Source organism: Arachis ipaensis, chromosome B10 (assembly GCF_059453495.1).
Source record: "Arachis ipaensis isolate K30076 ecotype BB chromosome B10, ASM5945349v1, whole genome shotgun sequence".
In the NCBI taxonomy this organism is placed as follows: domain Eukaryota; kingdom Viridiplantae; phylum Streptophyta; class Magnoliopsida; order Fabales; family Fabaceae; genus Arachis; species Arachis ipaensis.
Window position 1 is genome coordinate 143,950,115 of NC_142435.1, and position 27,447 is coordinate 143,977,561.

At 35.0% G+C, this 27,447-nt stretch overlaps 2 protein-coding genes and 1 non-coding gene across 3 annotated transcripts; all 3 read left to right on the forward strand.

Annotated features, from left to right (window-relative positions):
- On the forward strand, positions 1 to 2,021 carry LOC148581996 (uncharacterized). Its single transcript, XM_088494863.1, has 5 exons — positions 1 to 188; positions 406 to 622; positions 701 to 879; positions 979 to 1,003; positions 1,641 to 2,021. The coding sequence occupies exons 1-5, from the start codon at positions 1 to 3 to the stop codon at positions 2,019 to 2,021; spliced, it is 990 nt and encodes a 329-aa protein (XP_088350989.1).
- Positions 2,022 to 22,949: 20,928 nt separating this feature from the next.
- LOC107621990 (uncharacterized) lies at positions 22,950 to 24,324 on the forward strand. Its single transcript, XM_016323935.3, has one exon. The coding sequence runs from the start codon at positions 23,516 to 23,518 to the stop codon at positions 24,050 to 24,052; it is 537 nt and encodes a 178-aa protein (XP_016179421.1). The 5' UTR covers positions 22,950 to 23,515; the 3' UTR covers positions 24,053 to 24,324.
- A 1,876-nt stretch (positions 24,325 to 26,200) lies between these two features.
- TRNAP-AGG (transfer RNA proline (anticodon AGG)) lies at positions 26,201 to 26,272 on the forward strand. Its single transcript has one exon. It is a non-coding gene; the product is annotated as a tRNA-Pro (tRNA).
- The last annotated feature ends 1,175 nt before the right edge of the window (positions 26,273 to 27,447 follow it).

Sequence of the window (27,447 nt, forward strand, 5' to 3'; positions counted from 1 at the left end):
ATGGGGCTGCATGGCATGAAATGGGTGGAGAAGTTATTTTATAAAATCCTGATTTTCGTGTTGCGCGATGATGTAAAGTACGATTCATTTGTCATAAGCAGTGACGAAGATTTGCAAGTTTTGTTCCATTGTCGTCGTCAGTTTTTCGAGGTGAGGATCCCTGTGTTGTTGGCAAGCTTGTGGATGTGGTATGTAGTTCTGGAGGTTCGAACCGGAATTCTCAATCCTCAGGAATGCCAACCTGCTCTAGTTCCATGCCTGTTGGTGCCTCGTCAGTTATGCCGGTGATTGTACCTGAGGCAATTTTAGTTGCATCTACGTTCTTTGCAGCTAATTTGAACCGCAGTCATGACAGAAGAATAGGTGAGACTGGACCCTTAGGTGAGGTTGCAATTGTTACGCCAGGTACTCCAATTATGGTCCCGATTTTGGCATTGAGGATGCACTGCATGATGATGATGATGATGTGGAACCCGCCACGATAGCTGATGATAGTGATGATGACATAGCAAGGACCACTCCAGTTGTGGGGGGAAGAGCATCTAGTTCAGAAACTCATCAGTACCCCCTATATTTTTTAACTTTGGTCATGGATGCTATGGCACAGCAGGGGGATCCGGGAGTACCTATTGGTTTCAGGGCCAGAGATACACAGAATACATGAGCTGTATCTGATTTTCAAGTTGATCAGCAATTTCAGGATAAAGAGGAGGTCGTGTTAAGCGTGAAGACTTATAGCATCCGTCGTGGGGTTGAGTACAAGGTGTTGGAATCCGATCATTGCAAGTACTATGGAAAGTACAAGGAGTTTGGCAACGGATGCACATGGCTCATTCGGGTCAACCTCCGCCAGCGCAAAGGTATTTGGGAGGTAAAACGGTACAATAGTCTTCATACTTGCTTGGCCATATCGATATCTAGTGATCACATGATGTTTGATTAACATGTCATATTGGCCTTCATACTGCCCATGATTAGAGCTGATGCTGCCATCTCGATCAAGGTACTGCAGAATGCAACAAAGGCACACTTCAGGTTTAAACTGACTTACAAGAGAGTTTAGATGGCTAAACAGAAAGTCGTGGCACAAATTTAAGGAGATTGGGAAGAGTCATACAATGATTTGTCACGATGGGTACTGGGTGTCCAGATCACGATGCCAGGTAGTGTCGCAGTGTTGAGGATGAGTCCTATGCGGGTTGATGGGCAAGTGGATGACTCATAAGTTTATTTCCATCGGCTTTTCTGGACATTTTCACTGTGTATCGATGCCTTCTGTCATTACAAGCTGTTAGTCAGTGTTGACGGGACCCACCTATGTGGCAAATATGGTGGTACATTGTTTGTCGCGATTTCTTAGGACTGCAACTCCAATATCATTCCTATTGCATTCGCTCTTGTAGAGGGTGAGAATGTTGAGTCGTGGTCATTCTTTTTATCTCACCTTCGACAGTATGTAATGCCTCAACCGAGTATTCTAGTCATATCAGATAGGCACAACAAGATAAAGGCTGCATTGGAGGCTTTTAGTGAATGCTACTTATGCCAAGATTGAGGTCGAGTTTTACTACTGGTTTGACATCCTCCGATGTGAAGATTCTACAATGTGTGACTAGGCTAATTGGATTGACTATGCACAGTGGACTCAGCATCGGAACGAAGGTCGAAGATTCGAGCATATGACTACAAATATCTACGAGTGTGTAAACTCGATACTAAAGGGTGTAAGGAACCTTCCAGTGTGCGTGTTGGTGAAGTCCACTCATGGGAGATTGACTGAGCTATTTGTTCACAAAGAAAGAGAGGTTGAGGCACAAGTAGGAACTGGACAACAGTTTAGTCAGCATATGATGAAGGAAATAGAGGCAAATCAGAAGGCCTCAAGGTTTTTTATCGTGACATTGTGTGACAGGGACAACTCTGAATTTACTATAGCTGAGACCACTCCGACCAAGAGCTTTTCACTTGGCTCTTACAGAGTGTCTCTCACGAACCAGACCTATGATTGCAGCTATTTTTAGGCACTTTATTATCCATGTTGCCATGCTGTGTATATGCACGTCTGACTTGGTCTACCTATGTCCACGAGGTTTATCGTCTTATCTCGGTGTTTGATGTCTATCAGATGAGATTCACACCTTTAATCCTGGAGGAACTTTGGCCGCCATATGATGGTCCGACCGTCATACCTGATCCCACCAAGAGACGTACATCAGAAGAGCGTTTCAGGACCACTAGGATCTGTACTACCATGGACGAGTCTGACCAAAACAGGCCTAGGAGATGTGAGCTTTGCAGACATCCCGGCCACACACGTAGGAGGAGTCCCCAAGGAGGCGTGAACATCGGTTCTGCATCTGCCAGTAATGTGTAGGGTGTGGTTGTTTATTGTACTGTCTTGTCTTTCAGACCATGTTAGTTTATTTTAATCCTATTGTCCATTGTATGGTTTAGTTCAATGTTAGTCTCCATTGTGTGATTTAAGTTAAAGTTAGGGTCCCTTGTGTGGTTTAATTTAAAGTTAGCGCCCTTGTGTGGTTTATGTTAATATAAGTGTCACTTGTGTGGTTCATTTTAATGTTAGTGTCATTTGTGTGATTTATTTTAATGTTGCTACACTACGCATTATGGACTTGTGTTATAATATAGTTTGATCGTATATTGTGAAATACATAACATCGATAAAAACGGTCTTTCAAACCAATACGACGAACATAACATCACTACATGGAAGACATAATAACAAGGAATACATAACTACATGCAATACCAAACAACAAGGAATACATAACCACATGGAATACATAACAACAATGAATACATAACAAAAACTGAAATACGTAACATAAAACGAAATATGCGCTACTCAATACTCAAAAGAGATGCGATTCGGTGAAGCAGCGGTGGGACGCCTGATCCGTCGTGCTCTCTGGGCCAGAAGGATCTCATCCTCATCTCCAGCCTACCCCATGTCGTCTGGTATGCGCTCCTGTGATGTGGATGGACCGGGCTGTGCCGGAATAGTTACTGCGAATGCCGAGGGGGTGTGCCACCCAATGCAAATGTGTCATCCACAGGTCCAGTAGGAGGCTCGTTCAGATCCACATCAAGGTGTGCCTGGGATCCAGGTACCGGAGATCTACATCTAGCCAACTCATCCTCCTGCATGATCATGCTGATCTCGTCAAGGAAGCATGATCTACCGAACTCCGCGTCAAGGCTCTCACTGCCAAGCAAGTCCAATAGCATCTGACTTGGGTTAATGTACGTCTAACTCTCATGCATCGCCAAATTACTGGTAGGAACCCCGACGAAATAGTCACCAAATTCTCGTTCGACCACATCGCCACCTGCCTCAGCTCCTCCATACACATCACTGCAACCATAAACATCTCTTTGCCCACCTGCCTCACCTCTAGCAGCCTGGCCCTCACCTCTTCTAGCATGACCTCGACCACCACCTCTGCTACTCCCACCCTGACCACTATCACCTCTATCATCGTGGCCTCCGTAACCACCTTCATTACCACCATCGTACACTCTACCACTACCACCGCTGCCTACCTCACCACCGTCGTCACCTCCATTATCCCCCCATCACCACCCTCATTTTCAACGCTACTGTCATCCTCTCCGCCTCTCCTTCCACTCGAGCTCTACCTCGACTACCACCTCTAGCTCATCTACGGCCGCGACCCCTCTCCCCTTGTCGTCCACAACCCCTCCCCTACAACTCATTAATGGCATTGTCAAGCCACCTCCACTCATGCTGATTCGAACGTGTCCCAACATGACGTCTCTACTCAATACGACGTCTGTCCTAGACATTAGGCACCTGGTCCATATCAGGGACTCGTCCGGGGACCTCGTTGCATCGCCTCGGTCGGTATCGCAGTTGCCCTAGGGTTACCGAGGAGGAGCTCATGCGACAAGAATCTCCTGTCCTACTGATGCCACCACTTCAAGTACTCATGTGAAAGTCTTGGGTCTGGAACAACATCAAACTGTAACACATGTTGCACCCTGTTGGCCCAATGAATGTGCCAATCCTGTAACGTATCAAGAAATCACCAATCTTCGCTCCTGCCATCCTTTGACATAAAGAAATCTATGTCTAGTGCGGCACGGGGTCGATGCTGTACGCCACCAAGCTGCGGCAGCACCCGATCCACTTGATGCCACTCTATGACAGCAAAATAGATCAATGCTGTTGTAGTCCTCCACAATGTCATATGTTGTGGCTCCAATATCTTGGGGTGCACTACTTGAACGACATCAAGCAAGCTATATGGCATCCACATGAACTGTGAATAGAAGTACTTATCGTTAGTCATCATAAACAGTAAAAAGTGTATACACAACATTAGCGATGAACAACTTGAAACCATAAATACTCTCATCCTTAGGCTGAAGTAAATCTATCCTAAGCCTCCAATATGCGACTCGAGGCCCCTTGTCACTCAACGTCGGCTGATAACTTGACCATCTGACAAACCAAAACATTTTATCAACAAGGAAGTAAACCGATAACTTATTAAAAACATGATGCATAACCTAAAAGCTAGTACCTCGACACCAACAGCCAATGAAAGATATCAAATCCATTTGGCCGGAAACCAGGGAACCTCCAGACGATCCACGATTGCAGGAGCTACAATGGACCAGCTAACTTGACGATATTTCTATTGGCCACACGACACATGCACCTGTATAACCATGACAGTGCAGCAGACCCCCAACTATACCGACCCATGTCATCCAGTCTGGCGACGTAGAGTGGCCAACGAATATGAAAACGTGTATCAGACTTATCCCCGAAAAACTATGCTGATAAGAGCATCATGATATACGCCCGACATACCTCTAATTGTCTCATCATCTGTACCTTGCAGAAGCTCACTAAATGTCTCTTGCATCGAAGTGTACTTCACTGTGAACTTGGCGATGCAGTTCACAGAAGGTAAATCACCCAACAGCTCCTCAAACCATGTCCACGCTGGGCGGCCACCTTCGATATGTCGTTCAAAGTCCGTGAGGCATCCACTGACATATTGACTGTTGATCGAGAGCCCTAATTGGTACGCCACATTCTGTAGCGTAATCATGCACTCCCCAAATAGCATGTGAAAAGTATGCATCTCCAGACACTATCTCTCCACGAATGCGTTCACCAATGGCTCATCCAATCTGAACTAAGTCTCGTTTAGCCTTGCAAGATAGTATAAACCAACCATCTGCAAGTACGGAACGATCCTAGCTGATAATACATCGATGGGCTGGACAATGATAGAAAATTGTTTATCATAACCATAAGAAAACAGTGTTCGATTAATAAAATTCTAAAAATGCTAAACATTGCACGCCCTAATTTTTAAAAAATCGTTTACAATAACCCCTAAAAAAATTGTTCATGGAACCAATACAACATGCTAAATAATGCATGACCCAATTCCATTAAAAAAAATAAACTTAACCAAAACGTATAATGTCACACGTTCAAACAAATAGAAAATGCTAAAACTAAATGGGTTTAAGTGCGTGACTACTCTGAAAATTTTTTTATCTTTAATGAATCAAAAATATCACAATACTCAATCAGCATCATGCCTGCAACAGTTGGGTTATATTGAACTCTAATCCTAAACTAAATCTCGCTAAACATAAAACTAATAACTTAAAAAATCTAACATAGTCTACAATCCTAACTAACAATTTTAGGTACCATTTCAAGTTCTCAAAATCTAACCAACTAACACCTTACTACTTCTAACCAGCGATTATATTGTAAAAATTAATTTTCTAATTCTTAATTAGCGACTTTAAACAACTACTACAATAAGCATGTTAACATTACTAGCATAACTAAATTATATTCAAAACAAAAACTTTTGTTCACTAACCTCTTCATGGATGGCACCAGCAATATGTGCGACTCCATCTAACCGATAGAGATGATTCGGATCGTTCTCCATGTGTTTAGATTTGAATTTTCTGGGGTTTCTTTCTAAGATTTTGGAGGACTGTGATGGAATGCGGTGGGATGGGAATGTTTTTTTCTAATTCGAATGAACTGAATTCGAATTCTATGTATAAGCACACATAAATAAATCGACCTCATTTGATTCGATTTACTAAAGGCAATGGATGGTAGTAAATCGAAGCTATTACATTCAATTTACTATTGGCTCTAAATTGAAACCGTTTGATTCGATTTACTATGGATAAAACTCAAATATATACCAGCTCGTTGTAAATCGAATTCAACTCATTTGATTTACTAATACTACAACATTTTTGGCCTAAGGTAACACTTATTCGAAGCAACATTTAGCAAAAGTTGCCTTAGATAAACAAAGACAACATTTTTGAAAAATTGCCTTTGAGTAAGGCAAAGATAACAATTTTTTTAGCTACCCAAAAAAAGAGTTGTCTTTGATATCTAAAGCAACATTTACAAAATGTTACAAAATAAAAACTTTAAGACAATATTTTTAAATAAAAATATAACATTTTATAAGAGTTCTCAAAAGAATTAAATAGATAACATTTAAAAAAAAGTTGCCTAAAATTATTTATTATTAAAAATTATAAAAAAAACTTTTAATTATATTCCTACCAATTATTTTTCAATAAAAAAAAAAACACAAAAAACCAAGTGTGCTTCAGTAGTTCCACTTGACGCACACAAGAGCCTCCCCTTTCTCCCCTGCAACAACGCACACACCGTACCCTTTTTTCCCTACCTAACGGCAACAGTAGGTCAGCAGTGTTCAATCGCGGTGCACTCTTCCATGTACGATGACGGCGCGGTGCTCTCCTCGACAGGCGATGACGCGGTTCTCTCCTCAATCCCTAACATAGCCACTGTAACAACGCACACACCCTTTCTCCCCTTCCTAACGGCGACAGTAGCGTTCAATCGCGGTGCACTCCTCCGCTACGGCGAAGGCGCGGTGCTATCCTCGACAGACAACGGCGCGGTTCTCAAGCCTAACATAGCCACTGCAACAACTCACAAACCCTAACATAGCCACTACAACAACTCACAAACCCTTTCTCTCCTTCCTAATGGTGACAGCAGCGCTCAATCGCGGTGCATTTCTCCACGTACGGCGACGACGCGGTGCTCTCCTTGACGGGCGCGGTGCTCAATCGCGAGAAACCCCCTCTCCCTTCTCTTCTCCTTCTTGTTCTTACTCTGTTCGTCCGTTTCCAGGTATTTGAGAAAACTGATTTTGATGTTCTCTGAATGAATTCATTACAGTTTAGTTAGAATTTAATTTTTAGTTAGTAAATGATTTTGCTGTTCTCTGATTTGTTGTTCTGTGATTTGCTATTTTCTGAAAAAACTTGAGTTGCTGTTCTCTAATTTGATGTTCTCTGAAAAAACTGAGATTCATTATTTTAGTGTATGGCTCCTTCCAAACTAATGGTTGTGCTTTTGTTTTTAAAGTCAATTGTGCTTTCTAAGATGTCACATCATTTCAACCTCTTGTGTTGTGGTAATAGTACTTCTGTTCTTCGTTAAGATTTGTGGTGGTTGATGGTGTGGACTTGTAACTAGGAAGGAAACATGGCCAGACTCAATAACGTGTTTGAGATCTTCTAAGAGGATTTCATAATGTCTCTTAACTAACATAAGGTTGAGCAAGTACTAGGTAATTGTTTTTGTGATGGCAGTTACTGGTCACAGAGGGACAACCTTTTAATTTATTTATTTTTAATTCAATCATAGTGGTTAATAGTTAATTTTACTGGATGTAAAATGGTAGTATTCTACCTAAGGGCCTTGTTTGATTATCTTATTTCTTGAGTGCTCTCATATAAATGCATTGAACGTATGTTCGATAGTGAAGAGCTACAGAAGAATGCTTATGGTAAAATATGCATAGCACAATATTTGTTCCTTAATAGCATAGCACATTGCTGCAAAATAAGTAACAATTTCTTAGTGAAATCAAAATTTTCATATTTTCTGTTTGGAAACCTAGTTATTTAGAGTAGTTAGTTGATTGTAACAAGGTGGATTAGTTAGTTTTGGACGCCTGAAAATATTCCCAGCAAACTTGAGCCCTTCATCTATTTTGAACCCTCCATCTTTCTTGAAAAGAACTATCTGGGACTACTTATTATAAACACTTAATTTTAAATTCTAAACACTTAATTTTGTTTATAAAGGTGATTTATATATAATTGATTTATGGCAGTGAAGAACATGATATGTGTGTTCCATTTACCGAAAGTGAAGCATGGACTCGCTCACTTGCATATAAGATTATTGATTAATGGAGACCATAGAACTCCAATGGCCCATTTGCTGGGTACATTATATTATTAATAATTAAATTAATTAAATTAATTAAATTAATTGTGTCATATTTTATTTGGGTACTTTGGAATAAAAGTTTTAGTATCTTCTTGTCTTTGATGTGGTCAATTTTATTACTTTGAATCTGATGAAGGTGATTTTATAATAACGTATAAACTTTTAGTATATTAAGTGTTTGTAGTTTCTGCTAAGTATATTATAGCTTTATTTGTTTTATTATTTGTATCTTGTTATTGGATTCTAGTTATATATTATTTTGGTAGAGAATTTGCCAGAGGATCATTCAAAAGATAACCTTCAGCGAATATTCTGTGAAGCTGGAAAGTAAGACTTCTTCCAGTCTTAGTATCGCCGTATTATTTCAATATTTGTTAAGTAAGACTATAATTTTTGTGGTTCGAATTCTCTTATGTGGACATGTCTTCTTATATACAATATAAGGCGAATTAGCATTTATGATCCATGTTCTGCTGCAGAGTCGACAAAACATAAACAAGTAACATTTTCTATTAGCAAGGTTTGGAAGTATCTTATATTTACATCTAGACTTAAGTATAAAGAGTTCTACTTTTTTTTAGTTGCTCGTGCTAGAACTTCCATTTTGAATGTTTCGGTTATCTTAGAAATGAAATATAGTGCTGCTAGTACTACTTCTATAGACTCATATACCAAATCATGATTAGGTATATGTGTGCTAAATTATTGTAACACTTGAGTATATTTGTTATTGTTAAGCTGATTTTTTGACTAGTATTTTTTTTGTCCATTTAGATTTGACTGCAACTTGCTTATGGTTGGATGAAGTTTTTTGAAGAGATAAAGGCGATTCTTGGCACATTGGTGAAGCACAAAGTCTTTTTGGTTTCAAATGAAAAAAATAATTTCTTTTTTGTTCAAGTTCATCATGAAAAAAACATGTATTTTGTTTATTTATGTTTATTATTTATTTGACTTGGTAACTTAGCAAGTATGTTTATTGGCACTTGGAACACCTTTTTATATACATGTAATATATATTATTAGTTTATTCTTCCTATATTGATTAAATTGAATTTTAATGTTGTTAGTGTGTGCTATATATCCTTCAAATGTCATATAAATATAACAAAGATAAAAAATATATTGCTTTAGAAATAAAAAAAAAAAGAGAACTTAAGAAAACTCAATAAAGTGTTGCTTTAGGTATTAGAAAAGGACACTGCAAATAAACTTAGATAGGTGTTGCTTTAGGTTTATAAAAAAGATAATTTAAAAAAAATTGAACAAGTGTTGTCTTAGGTATATGAAAAAACTAGAAAACACTTATACAAGTGTTGCTTTAGGTATATAAATAGGCAACTTAAAAAATTCTGGATAAGTGTTGCTTTAGGTATTAGAAAATACAACTCGTAAAACGTGTTGCCATAGAGTCTTATCTAAAGTGTTGTGTTTAGGTCCTCTAAGGCAACCCTTACGTGGAGTTACTTTTTTTGTAGAAAAGGCAACGTTTTTTGAAGGTTGCCATAAAAAGGGTTCCCTTTGTTACACAAAAACGTTGCCTTAGACCAAAGGTAACGGCCGTATAGCCAACCCCCCAAAAAGCGTTGTATTTTGTTGGAAAGTGTTGCCTTTGATCAAAGACAACATTTTTCCTTATTATAGGCAACGTTTTTAAAGGGTTGCCTCAGCCTGAATTTGTTGTAGTTAAGGAGAATACTAAATCGATGCTATTTGATTCGATTTAGTAGGGCACAATAAATTCAAGTAATTTGAATTGAATAGATTTAATTTACTACTAATAACCTTAATTCGAATTTATTGAATTCAATTTACATAGAAACATGAAGCGAGACATTTACATAACATTTTTGAGTTTGAAGAATACAAATAATATTAGAGTTGGTTTGATTTATGAAGGTAAATTATTTAAAAAAAATCTATCTAAATGATTTTATATTTTGTATAAATAAATGTGTCTAATAATATGTTTAACATATACTCTCTATATTACTTACGAAATTTATGTACGTCTTAATAGCGATTAGGTCACTAAAATGGTAAAAAAAAATATATCAAGGTGGTTAAAGTGGTATACTTACAGGGTGTTTTGATGTCTGTAATTAGATATAAGCAGTGACAAAGTTTTGTGTGGACAAGGGGTATGGTCCCAAAGTTTTTGTAAAAATATTAATAATTTTATTTTTAAAAAAATAAAATTAGTTTGTTTGATTAAATTGATATATTTTTAATTTATATATCTGAATTTTATGTCTATCTTCATCATTTTTTTTAATTTTTTATTTTATTCTATTTGACATAACAAATAACATATCTTTAAATCAACAAGTGACATACATTTAAATCAACGTTACAAATTAAATATTATTATAGAATTAACACTAAATTATATTTAGTTTCTCATATAGTTTCATGCATTATTTTATTTTTAGAATAATAAAAATTATAATATAACTAATATTATCAGTTATTAACAAAAAATATTATTTTATTTTTAAATCAACTTTACAAATTTAATATCATTATAATATAACACTGTTTACATTAAATTTTGATATTTTTATTTTATTAAAAATTTAAGATTTATTTTTTTGTATTATATTATTTACTTTGTAATAAAAATAATAATAAAAATAATTAATCTTAAAATTTTTGAGAGATAAATATTATCAAAAGTAAAATTAATTTTTTAAAATATTAAAAAATAATTTATAAGTTATAATTGATTTTATATAATTTAAATAAAAAATAATTTTTTTTAAAAAAAATCAGTTTTTAGATTAAAAAAATTAGTTTTCTAAATAAAATAATTTTTATGTAAAAAATAATTTTTTTTATGTAAAAACTGATTTTTTTTTTAAATTGATCTTTTTATTTAAAATCAAATTAGTTTATTAACCTAAACAAAATTTTTTATTAATCAAAATCAGAATTATTTTTTGTTAATCTTAATCATATATAATCTTACATATTAATAATAAATTTTAAAAAAAATTATATTTATAAATTTTATTTTAATATAAATACTATTATATAATTTTTTACTAAGATTTTTGGCCTCTTCAAAAAAAAATTTCAAGTTTCGCCACTGGATATAAGAATGAGAAAAATAATATAATACTTTAGCGTTAATATTCTACATAATATTTAGGGTAAAAAACTTATTTGAGCCAAGGAAGAAAAGATGTTACGCAAATCAGCCAAATAAAAATCTGATACACCATTCAACCAAAGCATACTTTAATGTAATTCGAATCAAGTTAATTCGAATTACACTCCTTAATAATTCGAATCAATACTGATCGAATTATTCTCAAGCATGCCGTTCAAGTAATTCGAATCCACTTGGATCGAATTATAGTAGCATAATTCAAATTGTATCAATTCGAATTAGTAGGAACACATGAATAAGAGGAAGTTCGAATCAAATTGATTCGAATTACTCACATTTCGAAGCAAAAGGTAATTCGAGACGAGTTGATTCGAATTACAAGTGAGTGCCCTATATAAGGAGTTCGAACCAAGTTCATTCGAATCAGTTTTTCATTCTCATACCCCACCAAATCCCAGAGAAAACGACCCAAAACCGGTTCGAGAAAGTCTGGAGCGGCATACTAAGGCGATGGGGGACGATCCGGAAAAGCTGTATCGACTGGATGAAGTCGCTCATATAGCGGGGGTGATCAACGACGAGGTTAGTGATTTTTGATGGTGGTTTATGATATTCGTTTATGTTAGTGGTTTATGAAAGCGGTATTTCAAGTGGTTTATGATAGCGGTTTTGCATGCGGTTTTATTGGCGGTTTATGTTAGTGGTTTGGGTTAGTTGTGTTGCATGCGGTTTATGTAAGTGGATTTGCCCGTGGTTTTCGTAAGTGGATTTGCCCGTGGTTTAACGAGTGGTTTAATGAGTGGTTTTGCCCGTAGTTTTCGTAAGTGGATTTGCATGTGGTTTATTTTTTTGATTTTTTGGATGCGGTTTGAGTATGCGGTTTTGCTAGCGGTTTACTACAATTTGCTTTTGCATGTGGAATTTAGAAGCGGTCTATGTTTGCGGCTTTTGTTTGCAATTTCCGTAGTGGTTGACTATATCTCCTATTGCATGTGTTATTTTCTTACTTGTTTATATCGTGAATTTTATCTGTTAGTGGTATTGTAAATCATTCTAATTATGCGGTCCATGTAATGCGCAGCCCCGGCGTTGCATATCGAGCATGCGGCGGCAGCAGGGGATGCGACTTGATGAGAGGTACGTTCCATACTTGCAGATGGCCGGACTATACCATCTTGCGAGACTGAACGACAGATGGTTCCGATTGGACGAGCCCCTTGTGAGTACATTCGTGAAGAGGTGGCGTCCGGAGACGCACACGTTCCACATGCCGTTCAGAGAGTGCACCATCACACTTCAGGACGTCGCGTACCAGTTGGGGTTGCCAGTGGACGGACGTTACGTCAGTGGTTACCTGACAGACTTCCACGTATACATAGAGGGTGGCCGGCCAGCTTGGCAGTAGTTCCATGTGTTTCTCGGTGTGTTACCTCCCGCGAACCAAATTTAGAAGTTCGCAGTGAACTGCACCTGGTTCCAGGAGACTTTTGGAGAGTGCCCCGAGGGGGCCGATGAGGAGACGGTGAGGCGTTATGCCCGTGCCTATATAGATGGGTGCCGTCAATACTCACCTATGTCCCATCCTGTGCAATTGCGACAAGCAACTTTCCCCCATATTTGCCATATAGATGGGTGCCGTCAATACTCACCAACGGCTTGCAATGACGGAATGCCTCGATACAAGGTGGGAACGTCCAGAACAGCCTATGAAAATAAGCTTGAGACTCGTCTAGCTGTCCCCCAACTCGAACAGGGCATGTCCGAAGGACTGCTACTGTACCAGGCATGGTCAACTAGACTCCTAACACCCACCTCGGGAGCTCGTTGTACGACTCATCCCAGTCACCATAGATGACGGTAACAGCCTTCTGCTTCGCCATCCAAACCCTTCTGTACGTAGGCCTGAATCCAAAGTGTGCGGCCGTGGCATTTAGGAGCACCTTGATGTTGACGGATGCATCAGCCCTCACCATTGGCATAATGAATGTCGATATCACATGATAATCCAAACTCCTGTAGTCGCTGGAGATAGAGTTGGCGAGACACGTATGCGGTCCGTTGTACCGTTTCACTTCCCAGATGCCCTTGCGCTGCCGGAGACTCAACCGAATCAACCATGTGCACCCATTCCCAAACTCAGAACACTTTCCCACATACCGGCGATAGTCAGACTCAACTACCTTGTACTGTACCCTTCGGCGTATGCTGTAAGTCTTCACACTCAACAGGGCCTCATCTTTATCCTGGAACTGCTGACCAACCTGGAACTCTGTCATACCAGCAGACCCGTCTGCATCTCTAGCGCCAAATCCAGCAGCCTGCCCAGGAAGCCCATCCTGCCTCATGGCATCCAGGTCCAATAATGAAAAATGGGGTGGGTATTGCTATGTGCCAGAACTAGATCCACCTGCAGCCCCTCTCGGGTCACTCGCTCCGAGGTCATCGCCACTATCATCAGCAATCAGATTCGGTTCAACATCATCGTCATCTGGATCATCAAACAATCCGTCACCAACACCAGCCGGTGTAGCACAATGTAATGAGGTCGGAAGATGTTCCCCTGTACCAACCTCGTCGACGACATTGTCGCTGAGATCAACAGCGAACGAAGGGGAGGCAACAAGCTGGATCGATGGCTCATACGCAGGGACGGAGGAAGAAGCAACGGCAGGTCTCGAGCTAGAACCGGCCACCGTGGCTAAAGTGTGCGTATTCCGGTTCGAACCCCCCGAACTGGATACCACATCAACCAACTTTGCCAACAGCTCTGGTGTCCTCACCTCGGAAAACTGCCGGGGACAATGAAACATGACCTGCAAGTCCTCATCACTCCCGATCGTGAAACAATCACACTTCACGGTATCTTAGAGCACCGTGGTTGGAATGCGATAGAAAAACTTCTTAACCCTTTTCACACCATCCAGACCAACTTTCAGCAGTATAGAGCTAACAAGGTCATCATAGCTCGTCGTAGGCCTCACGATAATACAGAGAAGATCCTTATCGATGAACTTCACACCGGATCGAGTTTTTCTCTTAATCGATCCTCTGCGGTGAACCAACACTAGAAAACTATCCTCACTAGCCATCTGACCCTCTATTGAGAGCAACTCACGTACACCTCATATATATAGAGCTCTGCTTCACAGTAATTCGAATCAATTCCCTTCGCACTATATATACGTAATTCGAATTAACTCAATTCGAATTACTTTTAATTACCAAACGAGAGTAATTCGAATCAAGAAGATTCGAACTTCTCCCTTAACTACGTCATGATAGTAATTCGAATTGGGTTAATACTCAAATTCGTCCCCGAAAGATTACACGATCTTCATTTTCGTCCCCGAATGATTTTTTTAATCAAATTAGTCCTTGAAAGATAAAAAAATAAGTCAAATTAGTCCTTCTGTCATTTGGGCGATGACGTGGCACGTTAAGTGCCACGGTCAACGCCACATGTCACTTGACATGTACAAAAGATTTTTATAGTCAAAATAGTCCTTGAAAGTCTAGACGTAAGTCATTTTCATCCCTCAAATTTTAAAAATTAGTTAAACTAGTCCTTATATAATTTTTTTTCTTCTTAATATTAAATTTGAAATATTTTTTGATACTACTAATTTTAATAGAAATGTAATTGACAAACAAAACATTAATAATTGTATCTTTTCTTCTTAAAATTTTTTTTCAATAAAATTGTCTCTCTCCTTTAATTCTTCTCAAATTTGTGGATCTTCTTAAATTTTGACTCTAAGTATCACTATCATTACATCCTATATGTAAGTAATACCGTAATAGAAAAAAATATGTAGTAGAAAAAAATAGTAGTATAATTTTGTTTAGGTTAACATACATAAATTTTGATTTTAAGAATATAACTTTGTTTAGATTAATAAATACATACATTTCAATTTTGAGTATATATATATATATATATTCCAGTAAAATGTATGTAAGAAAAAGGTTTTAGAATAGAAAAGAATAAGAGAGATTTTGAGAAGAATTAAAGGAGAGAGACAATTTTATTGAAAAAAAATTTAAGAAGAAAAGATACAATTACTAATGTTTTGTTTGTCAATTACATTTCTATTAAAATTAGTAGTATCAAAAAATATTTCAAATTTAATATTATGAAGAAAAAATAAAAAAAAATTATATAAGGACTAGTTTGACTAATTTTTAAAATTTGAGGGATGAAAATGACTTACGTCTGGACTTTCAAGGACTATTTTGACTATAAAAATCTTTTGTACATGTCAAGTGACACGTGGCGTTGACATGGGTATGCCACGTGTCACTGACCTGCCACGTGGCGTGCCACGTGTTGCTGACCTGTCACATGGCGTTGACCGTGGCGTTGACTTGCCACGTGGCATGCCACGTGTCACGTAACATGCCATGTAACACCCTACCACACAAAGCTTTACGCTTAAGTCGTAAAACAGAGGTGATGTGGTATTACGACCTCTAAAATAAAATAGGTACATATAATAGCAGAAGAGTTATAATATGCTAGGAGCCTTGAAGGATAGGGGAAATAAAAAAATCGCAAGATAAAAGCGCAACGCTCAAGGAACGAGTTAACTTGCATGCTAAGAAAATTGTAACTGTCAAACATAAGATAACAGAAGTAGGAATAGAGTGCCAAAGATACAAAATAACAAGCTCCTAACTCAGCCTGCGAAGTCAAGACTGGCCGGAGAATATTTACACATATATACATACATATCCAAAACCCAAAAGTACATACACACAATCCTGCCTCTCCATAAACCTCTAAGAGGATAAAAAAGGACAAGTTATGCGGAGAGAAAGCTAAGTACATATATATACATCACTGTACGACAAAACTATACAACAACACTATCCAGTAACCCCTCCGCTTTAAGAGTCCAGACGCCTAACGAGATGGCTCCCGACCTGCATCTGAAAAACAACAACATAGTATGGAATGAGAACCGGAGGTTCTCAGTATGGTAAAGGTGCCACACACATAATATATAAGGTCCTGGGAATACCAGAGGCAATCCTAGAACGTCGACACTCAGATTGTAAAGCTTAAAGTATTAAACAGAAGCCATAAAAGGTGGTTTCCTAAAAATATTTAATTATAACTTAACTTAACCTTAAATCTAAGTCCTATGCTGTCATTCCTCCATACCTCCAACTCCATCATGCATTTTCACAGACAAATAGACAGATAAAGGCAAACACAAGAAGGTTACAACTACTGCAGGTAACAAATACACATTTAGCATGGCAAATACAGGTAGGCACACCCAATTAGAGCACAAGCAAGAAATTCAAGTAATATGCATATGATGCATGCCTGTCCTATGGCTGATGAGGCTCATCTGTCGGTTATCCAGCCAACCCGACAAGTCTGAATTGTCCTTAGACTGTCCCCCGACGTGCATCCCCAAGAGTCTATGCATAGATTTTTCTCAAATAATCAATATTGCTCAATGGGGGTAACATTCCCGGGAATTTATATAGTGCCCGGTCACACTTACGTCGTAGGGTCAACAGAGTATCGAGTTTTCAACCTGGTACACGTGGTGGCAAGCCACAGCACTTAATCCAGGGAATCTCGTATCTCAGATTATTCAAATTCATAAGCCATATAAATAATTCAATTATAATTCCTCAACATCCACATCATTCTCAATTGCATTTCATTCATCATCATACATTAAACATATTCAATCCTTATCCTTCATTATCACACCTCCCATTCCGTCCATCAATAGTTTCAATTCAAAACATAATTCATTCTTTTCTAAGAATCAAACTTCAAACTTAAAACATAGTCACTTTCTTAATAACTCAAAATCAAACTATATAACATTTAAATCTAAATCTCTTTTAAATAATCACCTAAACAAAATCTCTAATTTTTTATAAAATTTCGGCAGCATCTCCTCTAAAACTCGGACTTTGCCACCCTTTTCGGGTCCAAACCTGCTTTCTTTTCAATTCAACATACCCTTCCTCATCATCATAACAATCACCACAATAAATCTACTTCAAATCAACAATTAAACTCATACAATATTCAAATCCAACAACCAAAATTCAACTAAGAATCATAGTTCACAAATCCTAGGCTTTTAACACAAATACCTCAAATCAATAATTCACCAAATCGTTAGTTAATAACTAATTATCCAATAAACTTCAACCAAATATATATATTCATCGACAAATTACTAAACATTAAGCATACACCTACATTCCAACTTATCCTATGGTCATCTAGCCTAAGTTTTCACAGAACATTATATATTAAATGCAAGAAACCTAAACCATACCTTAGCCGATTTCCACGTAACGACCAAAGCTATTTATTCAAAACCAAGACAGCCCCTCAAAACTCAACTAATCCGCTTCCTCCAAGTTCCAGTATTCACAATTTCAAGCTCCAATTATTTATTTTCAACCTAATACACATTCATAATACATATATACCCAATTTAATACTCAAAGCTCAAATTTAATGAAATTAAAATAAAATTATCATATCCTCACCTTACCCAAGCTTCACATAAGCAAGAGTGAACGTTTCTCTCAAGCTAATTGGATCCTAAAACATCAGAAATCAAAGAAATTCAATATTCCCACTTAAAATTCGAAAATTGGGGGAAGATGAAGTTGAGAGTGATTAAACAAGTTACCTATAAAATTGTTCCGATAGAAATGTAGAGCTCGACGCGGTGAACGCGTGGCCGCAAACGGTGCGGCAATTGGAGCTCGGACGGAGAAGTTACGGGGATCGGAAATTTACGTTGGGGTTACGGGATATTTCTCGTTTCTCTTCTCCCTGGAAGCTTTTGCTGCAGTAATGAGGGAGAAGACAAAGCTGGGTTCATTTAATAGGGCTGGTCCGGTTGAACCGACAGCCCAGTTCGGGTCCGGTTCAACCGGTTCGGTCCTTTCGGTCCATTCTTGGACCGTTTTCTTCAAAATTAGTGTCAAAATTCTCGTTTCGATGAGCTCTACCCTATTTTGATATAATATTCGCATTTCTAATCCTCCTTATTAAAAAATAATTTATTAACTAATTATCTACTAATTTAACCGGGGTTTACATGCCACGTCATCGTCCAATTGACAGAAGGACTAATTCGACTTATTTTTTATCTTTCAGGGACTAATTTGATTAAAAAAATCATTCGGGGACGAAAATAAAGATCGCGTAATCTTTCGGGGACGAATTTGAGTATTAACCCAATTCGAATTAATATGATTTGAACTATGCATCCTTAATTCGATGCATATTGATTCGAACTACCTTGGAATAATGCTTGAGAATAGTTCGAACTTTGTCAATTCGAATTATGTGGCAATCTAATTTAAATTTTATTGATTCGAATTACATTAAACAAATTTTTGGTGGATTGATGTATCAGAATTTCATTTGGCTGATTTGAATAATTTTAAACTCCCCTTGACGCATATAAGTTTTTTACCGTAATATTTATAATACGTTCGTTGTGAATTTAGAAAGAAGTTATACTAGATTCTTATTGAATTTAACATGATAGAAATTCTGGTTTAAGTAGTTTATTAGGACGATGACGTGCCTTAGACTTAGTTAAGGATACTCAACTCTAACAAGTGATGACTTACATGATGAATACAAGAGAAAATATTTAATTCTGCATGTTGTTGTGTTTTACAAAAGAATAATGTAAACATGTGAATTACGTAAAGACTAATTTTTTTTTTTTATATTGGAGGAGTGTGTGAGTTGTGCTTGATTATGGTGTATACAAGTGTTAGACACAGGTGTGGGACAGGAAAAAATCGGGCCGTCTAAATTTTTTGTTAAAAAATTCGTTGATTACAAATCGGATCGTCTGATTAGTTTTTTTTTTTATATTTAAAATGAAATCGGACTGTCCGAATTTTATTAAAAAAATATTTTTTTGTAGATTTCTTCTAATCGGACCGTCCGAATTTTTTGCTCTAAATCCCTCGGTCCGATTTCAGCCTCCTAACACCACATCATGCAGAAAAAGTACTCCTATTTTCCATAATGCTATTACACCCCACACCTTACTTCATATTAAAAATAAAAAGCGTTACTTAAACATAGTGGTGCTTGGAATTTGCACATAGTGTATTCACTTTTTACGGTAGCAAAAATTATCTTTACGTAAGTTAAAATTTGTTAAATAACTTAATATACAATTATTTAATAATTTTTAACTGTCAATTTTATATAAAAATATTATATATCTTCGACAAATTCTATTTTTAATATATATATATATATTAAAAAGTACATACAATTTGTTTTTGATGAATTTCTTTTTTTAATTTCTTTTAAATTATAATTCATCCTTCCAATGAGTTATAGTTCAAGTGACATAATCTTCTCATACTCACCTAAAAAATCGCGAGTTTGAGTCTCCCTATCTTTAGTAAACAAAAAAATTACAATTTGTCTCGAGAAATTACATTCTTAAAAATTTAAAATTAAAAAAATATAATTCGCTTCCAATAATTTCATTTTTCAGAATAAAAAAAATTATAATTTACTTTCCTTATGTCCCAATATTTTGAAAGAACCAAAAAACTCAATTTTTAGAATTTCACTCAAACTTCTCCCCTGTATAATTCTTTTTTGTCTTTATTAACAAGTATTCTAAAACTTTATCTATAGTAGAAAATTTTAAAATTTTTTACTTCTATGAATATATCAAAAAATAAATAAAAATCAAAATTTTAAATATTTACTTTTTAAAATAAAAGCTTTATGGTATATACATTAAAGCAGTGGCGGATCTTATTGAAAAAATCTTTTAGGAGGGTCAAATATATAATTAACTATATATATTATATAAGAGTATTTATATTTAAATTAAATATATTAATTTTTATTTTTTTAATCATTATAAATTTATAATTATAGGAATAAATTGTTAAAAAATTAAAAATTATAATTAACATAATAACATCTAAAACTATAATAAATATATACTTTTTTTGTCCAAATCATTTTTTTTAATTATTAAAAATCAATAAAAAAATATAAAATGATAAACTTAAAATATAATAAGTTTTTTTTATTTGATATTATGATACCAATTATTATATTGTGCAACATATTAATTAAAGAGAGTGGTGATATAAAAAAAATTAAAATATTAAACTTATTTTAATAAATACATATATATATAGTTTATCTATTTTATAATTTAGTTAAAAAATAAATTTGTTTTATAAAATATTATGAAATAATTTGTTTGTATTATTTATTATTTCATAGTTGAATTTTATTTAGTTCATTATACTTTAAAATAATAAAATTATTTTCTTATTATAAACTTAAAAAATAAAAATAAAAAAATAAAAATTTGATGACCTTAAAAAAAGAAAAAAGTATATATAAAGAGAGAATGTGTTTGTAATAACTTTTGAACTAGGATCTAAGGTAGTGTTTGTTTTGAGATATTAAGGTGTGTTTGGTAAGCAACAAATTGTAGCTTTTGCGTTTAGCTTCTGCGTTCACCTCATAAATTAAAAAATTAATTGGCATTCTACCAAATTTGCCATCCAATCTCATCTACAGTAAGAAATACCAAAAATAATCATAAAGTTTTTGAATTTTTTTTCATAGTTATGCACTTATGCTTCACAAACAAATATTTTTTTAATATTATTATTACTACTCTTTGTTAAGTTTTAATTTTTATCAATTATTTATTTATTTTTTTATTGATAATATGGATATTTTTGTTTAGAATTTTTTTATGTTTCACTTATGTATATCATTGTATTTTTTTAATAGAATTTTTAATATTCATTATTTATATATTTTTTTTATTATTTTTATTAATACGTATTTTTTTTATAAAAATTTATTTTTTTATTTGACTTTGTATATTTTTTACTATATATTCTTAAATTAGTATATATTTTATTTATTATTATTAATTTTTATAATATAAATTTTATTAAAAAGATATAATTAAATACAAAAAGAGTACGAAAGAAGAGTATTAACAAATTATAACAAAAGAGTACTAATTTTCAATACATAAATTTAAATTCTTTTCAAAAGTAATTATAGTAAAAAAAGTGTTAAAATAATATAAATTTGAATAATATAAAGAAAAAGTCTAGGGGGCCAGCAACTTTGTTAAATTCTGTCCAGCATGTAACCAACAAAGAAAAGTGAGCCATTGGATAAAATCTCACATCCATCTCACACCATTAAAACCATCATTGATGGCTATTTGATGGCTACAAATCACAAAGTTGCTGGTCCCCTAACATTCCTCTAAAAAAAATTCATGTACTTTTTAGTAATTTTTGTCTAAACGTAATTTTGAATAATGTAATCCAAACAACATTTATTTTATTATAATCCATTTTGATACAAAATTACCAGACATAAATCAAGTTAACACCAACTCACTTTTTATCAAAATCAAGTTTGTAAAATCAATTTTATACAAAATCTCATTTGTAAACTCTAATCCAAACACACACTAAGACAGAGACTAGGAGATAGAGATAGGGAGACTAAGACTTAGTATCATATTTGTTGGCTTAGAGACAGAGACTGATACTAAAATTTCTGTCTCTATCCCCAAAATTTCAGTACTTCCAAAAAGTAGGGACACAGAAGACTAGAATTTTTAGAGACGGAGACTGAAACTTTAATAACATTTTATGCCTAAAATACCCTCATTTCAATTAATTAATTCCAATTTTATCCTTTGTACAAATTAAATTAGAGCTTCATTCTTGTTTCAATTTCTATCTTCTACTTTTCACCAAACAGAATATTAAAATTTATTTTAATCTCGGTCTCTAAGTCTAGTCTCTCAATATCAATTTTTCAATCTCTGTCTCCCTACCAAACACTACCTAAAAGTTTGTGAAAAACTTACAACAAAAATAAAAATTAATTGAACAACTTATACCAAACAAAATAAGTGATCACAATTTCAATTTTATAAAATATTTGGGGCATAACTCCCATTATCTCCATGAAGCTCCTTACTGCATTAAATTAAATAAGTATTTTGAAAAATTATAATTTTAATAAAATAAATCTTAAAAAAATACAAATAATAAAATGACTATATAAATATATATTTCTAATTACTAAATATTTGGTTTAATTTGTTAAATAAAATATATTTTTAGAGAATTATTTTATCAGTTATATCTTTTAAAATGATTTTATCAAAATATAATATTAAATAAATTACACAAAAAATAATTTTAACTCAAAATTATACCAATGTAACCAATTCTAATTTAGGTTGCGTATAATCAATTCTAATTAAAGAAATTTATATAATTTTGAGGTAATATTATTTTATTTTATTTATGTGATTTATCCTATAATATTTGATAGGTCAAAATGGTTATTTGTTGGTAATAGAGGAATGATGTTGAGAAGTGAAAAATGAGGTGGGTTAACGAAATTCCATTGAAGAGGTACCCACCATAGACAGAAATAAAAATCTGATGAGAGAAGACAGAACCCATACACCCAATTTTCTCTCATTGGAGCTGAGAGCGGTTTTCCCCCCCACAATTGTAGGAAGCACCACCCAACACAACTCCGATCCCTCTTAATCTTTTCCTAAAATTGGTTTCCACCACCGCAGCACTCGCTTTCCACTTTCTATATTACCCCTCTCTCTCTTCCCACTTCCACGCCAATAACACACTCTTAATTCTTTTACTCCTCCTCCTCCTCCCTTTTCTTACCCCTCCTCCTCCCCGGAGGTTTTCTGCAATGGCAGAAACCGTTGCTAACATTTGATATTAATCTGGGTGTGGGTCTTTTCCTCGGCCTTCTCACTCTTCCTCGATTACTCAAGAATTGGGGATCCACACCCTAACCAAAAAACACAAAAAAAAACCCCCAAAAAAAAAAAGAAAGAAAGAAAAGAAAAGGAAGTCTCCATTTTTAAAAGGGTTGTATCCACAAGATCAGTCATTTCGAGACAATTACCCTCGCCGCTGGAAACCCACGTTAGAATCCATTCATTTCGCGACAAAGTTTCGATCTTGAAACACAAACCTCCATTATCACCATCATCACGATGTCGAACATGAAGATCGTGCTTCGTTCCCCGCCTTCGATAAACCGCCGGCAGCCGCTGCTTCGGCGAGACAGTTCGTCGTCGAGGAGCTCGGTGGTGGGGGAGGTGGTCGGCGGCACCGCTGCGGAGTGCGTGGCGGTTTGCTGCTGCTTCCCCTGCGGCCTGGCATTCAACGTCCTCCTACTTGCCCTTTACAAGGTACCATTCGGGCTGTGCCGCCGCATGATACGGGGGATACGTCGCCGGAATCTGGCGAAGGGGCGTCTGCCTCTACCGGCGGCGAGGCGCAGAATCCAGTGCAAGTGCGGGTGCTGCGACGCGAGCAGACTCAGAATCGTTGAACCAATGTGCGCCAACGATGATTTCGACGTGAAAGCGGTGCAATACTCTTCGTTTGTTCAACCTGATAAGGAAGTCATTGATTTGGAGAATGAGATGTGGGATAGGTTCTATGGAACCGGTTTTTGGAGGAGCTCTTCTCGCAGGGATTCTTCTAGCAATGTTCTTACCACTTTTCACCCTCAATATGTTCGTTGAAATTTCAAAAGCATGCATCTTTGCCCAACAATGGAGTTTTTTTAAAAAAAAAAACATATTTTTGATGCTGCAGATGTTTAAAGATGTGGTCTTTTCTCTCCTACTCTTCTTCTTATTATTTTCTCTTTTTTTAATTTTTTAATTTTTTTAATTTTTTTTAGGGGGGAAGGGGGGGAGGTTGGGGTATGATCATGGTCATGGATGATAAATTTGTTTGTTTTGGATGTTTTGAGAAATGAGAAAAAATGTGTTGAAATGGATTATCTTTGATTCTTTGTCATTTATTTTTTGTGTGTTATATATAAATTGGTTCTTGGTTTTTCCAATGAGATATAGTACGAGTAATATTGAAAGGAAGGAACTTTGTTGTTGGGGTCAGGTTTCAGGTTTGTGTGGTAGCAAAAGGGTTTTGCTTTGCTTTGTGTGAAATCTGGAAACAAAAAAAAGTATTGACCCAATTAGTACTAATAATTAATGAACTCTTGATTTGACTAATAATAAAGTACTTCTGTAATTTTGTGTTCGGGAATTGAATCTCTTTCTGCCATTAATCCTTTCCTCTCAAAAGAGAAGGGGCAGTTAACTGATTGAAGAATCAAGACCCATAATTTAATGAACTCCTTAACTCCCATAAATGAATACCATTTACCAACAAGAGTAAAGTCGGTTTTTTTTTTTTTAATCTTAACAGAAGAGATGATATTAGAGGAATGTGTAAAAGTAAAACATTGTGTTAAAATTAAATTATATTATTAAACTAAAAATATTTTAAAAATAAAAAATAGTCTAAAATAAGCTAAAATTGTTTTATTTTGTATTTTTTAATTATAATTAAAATAATTAAATAACAGTAAATATACAAAATTATAAATAATAAATTAAAAAAGATAACTTTAATTTGATGTCTCCATGACATTACCGATTAAATTAAATGAGTCATGTTAACAATTATTTTAAAAATACTAATTAAAATGGTAGACTCTATAGTGATTACCATTGTGCAAAAATTAAAAAAAATATATTCTTATATTTTAATAATATTTTTTTTATTTGTCAAATTTCAAAATATTGTTCTTGTATTAGTAAATTCCTTGATATATAACTTACTTTAGATAAAGTTAAACTTGTTATCTTCAATGGACGAAATATAAATACACTTTGATAGCCAAAAATATGAAGTATAAATATTTAGAAAAGACAATTTGATATTCAAGACAATTGAAAAAAAAAAAAAACATAACTTTGTGAAAATGTATAGAAAAGAAATTGTAATTGAAAAATATAATACCGTTTTATAACATAAAAGTGACTGTTATTTTTTATAATTAAAAAATATTTATAAAAAATACAAATTCAAATATAGTTTTTTAAGGACATTCTTAACTAAAGAGATGGATATTGTAGGTTGGAGATATGATGAGTATCCCATGTTGATAAATTTATGGGTCACAATCAAAGAGAACAGGGTCCAGGTGATTCAGAAATGAAGAGCCACCAATTGAAAGGGTGGGCCGGGCGTGCAAAATGTCCACGTTAGAAGCACTTACCCCTCCCTACCATTCTCAAATAATGGGTCCTCTTCACCTTGTCTCACAACATGGAAACCATACCATGTTGCTCCTTGTACCATTTCCATCTTCACAATCCGGTCCCTCTTGTACTTCTCCACCCTCTCAATTACCCAATTATATCCTCATACACAATCTTTCAAGAACTGCCCAGCTACCTATCTACCTAATAAATATGCAAACCTATCTAGCTAATATTTTTTTTAATTTAAAATTTCAAAAAATTAGTTGTTTAGTTGATATATATAGGAATTTTACAAACTTGGCTCATGTTATCTTTGTTATTGCTTCTACTATTTTACCATATTGATACGATATCCCTTGAAATTGGAATAGTACTAATTAAACATGTATTAATATCATGTATGTAGTACTAGTACTAGTCACTAGTCAGCAGGGCCTAGGGATAGTAGTAATTGAAGGATATCTGGCGGGTACAACTCCATAATAATGTAGTGAGCTACAAAAGTACAGTGGTCCACACAGTACACCATAGCGTCCCTGAAAAGGGTTAAACTACTCACTTTGGTGTGTGTTTATAAACTTTAATATTAAAATGAACAAACTCAAAATCAAAGAAGGGCATTTGGTCTAGTGGTATGATTCTCGCTTAGGGTGCGAGAGGTCCCGAGTTCAATTCTCGGAATGCCCCTTTTTTTTATATACTTTTCATTCATTTAAAATAAATAAATAATAATAATAGAAGAATATTTTGTACGGCATTTGATGTTGCTTTCGCTAGACGCCTAGACGTGCGTGCGGACTCTCATGGTCGATGGGACACAATGTTTAAAAATAAATAGTAAGATAGTGATATCACTTCAATGAAATTATGATAAGTTAGTAGTATAAATAAATTTAATAGTGACCTTGACATTTAAGGGAGACATATGGTGGTTGATCGAGTTAACTAAAAAAAGTTATTATGTCAAGGAGCTACGTTGGTACTTATGTGATTGTATTAACGATAATATTGTAATCCACTAATATACAATTCATTATAAATTACCATGCAAGCGAAACAATTTATTTATACTCCAAAATCTAACCACTAGTATAATGATCTGGCCATTTGAAAATGTATTGGGTTACCGAGCTGTTTTCAACCATGATGGAGTTACTGTTTAATAAGGTCAACTTGCTTAGAAGTTAGAACGTTAAAGCAAGGAAATGCTACGCTTGGTATTTGTGACAACTGATTCACTAATGTAATTGAATGATGTGAGAGGTTTGGATGTGTTTTATGTAATCTGGAGCATTAATAAAAGAAAAAGTGTAGAATTTTTAACGATTGAAGATACAAAGGATTTCGATTTAGTGAAGTATACAAGGGTGTCTATCGATCGGATTGTATCCGCAGATCCGCGGTAAATATTTGTATCCGATCTGAAAATTACGGATACAATCCGATTCGCAAATTGATCCGATTGGATTGCGGATATCTGCTCTACATCCGCGTATTCGATCCGCGGATCCGCAGATCCGCACAATAATAATTAAAAAATAAATAAATATATATATGTTTGGTATTATATTTACTTATTTGTATGTTTTAGTTAGTAATTATTATTTATATATTATATTATTTTATTTTTGTTATTTAGAAAGTGTTTGATTAAAAATATTTTAGGAATAAATAAGTTTAAAAGTGTGAAAGAAATATTTTTATTGAATTTTTCACATAAAAATATGATTAAAAAGAGAAGGTTTAATTATGCGGATATATCCGATATCCGATATCCGATATCCGATCCACACATTTGCGGATCGGATCGGATCGGATCCGGCACCAAAAAGTGCGGATATCATATCCGATCCGATCCGATG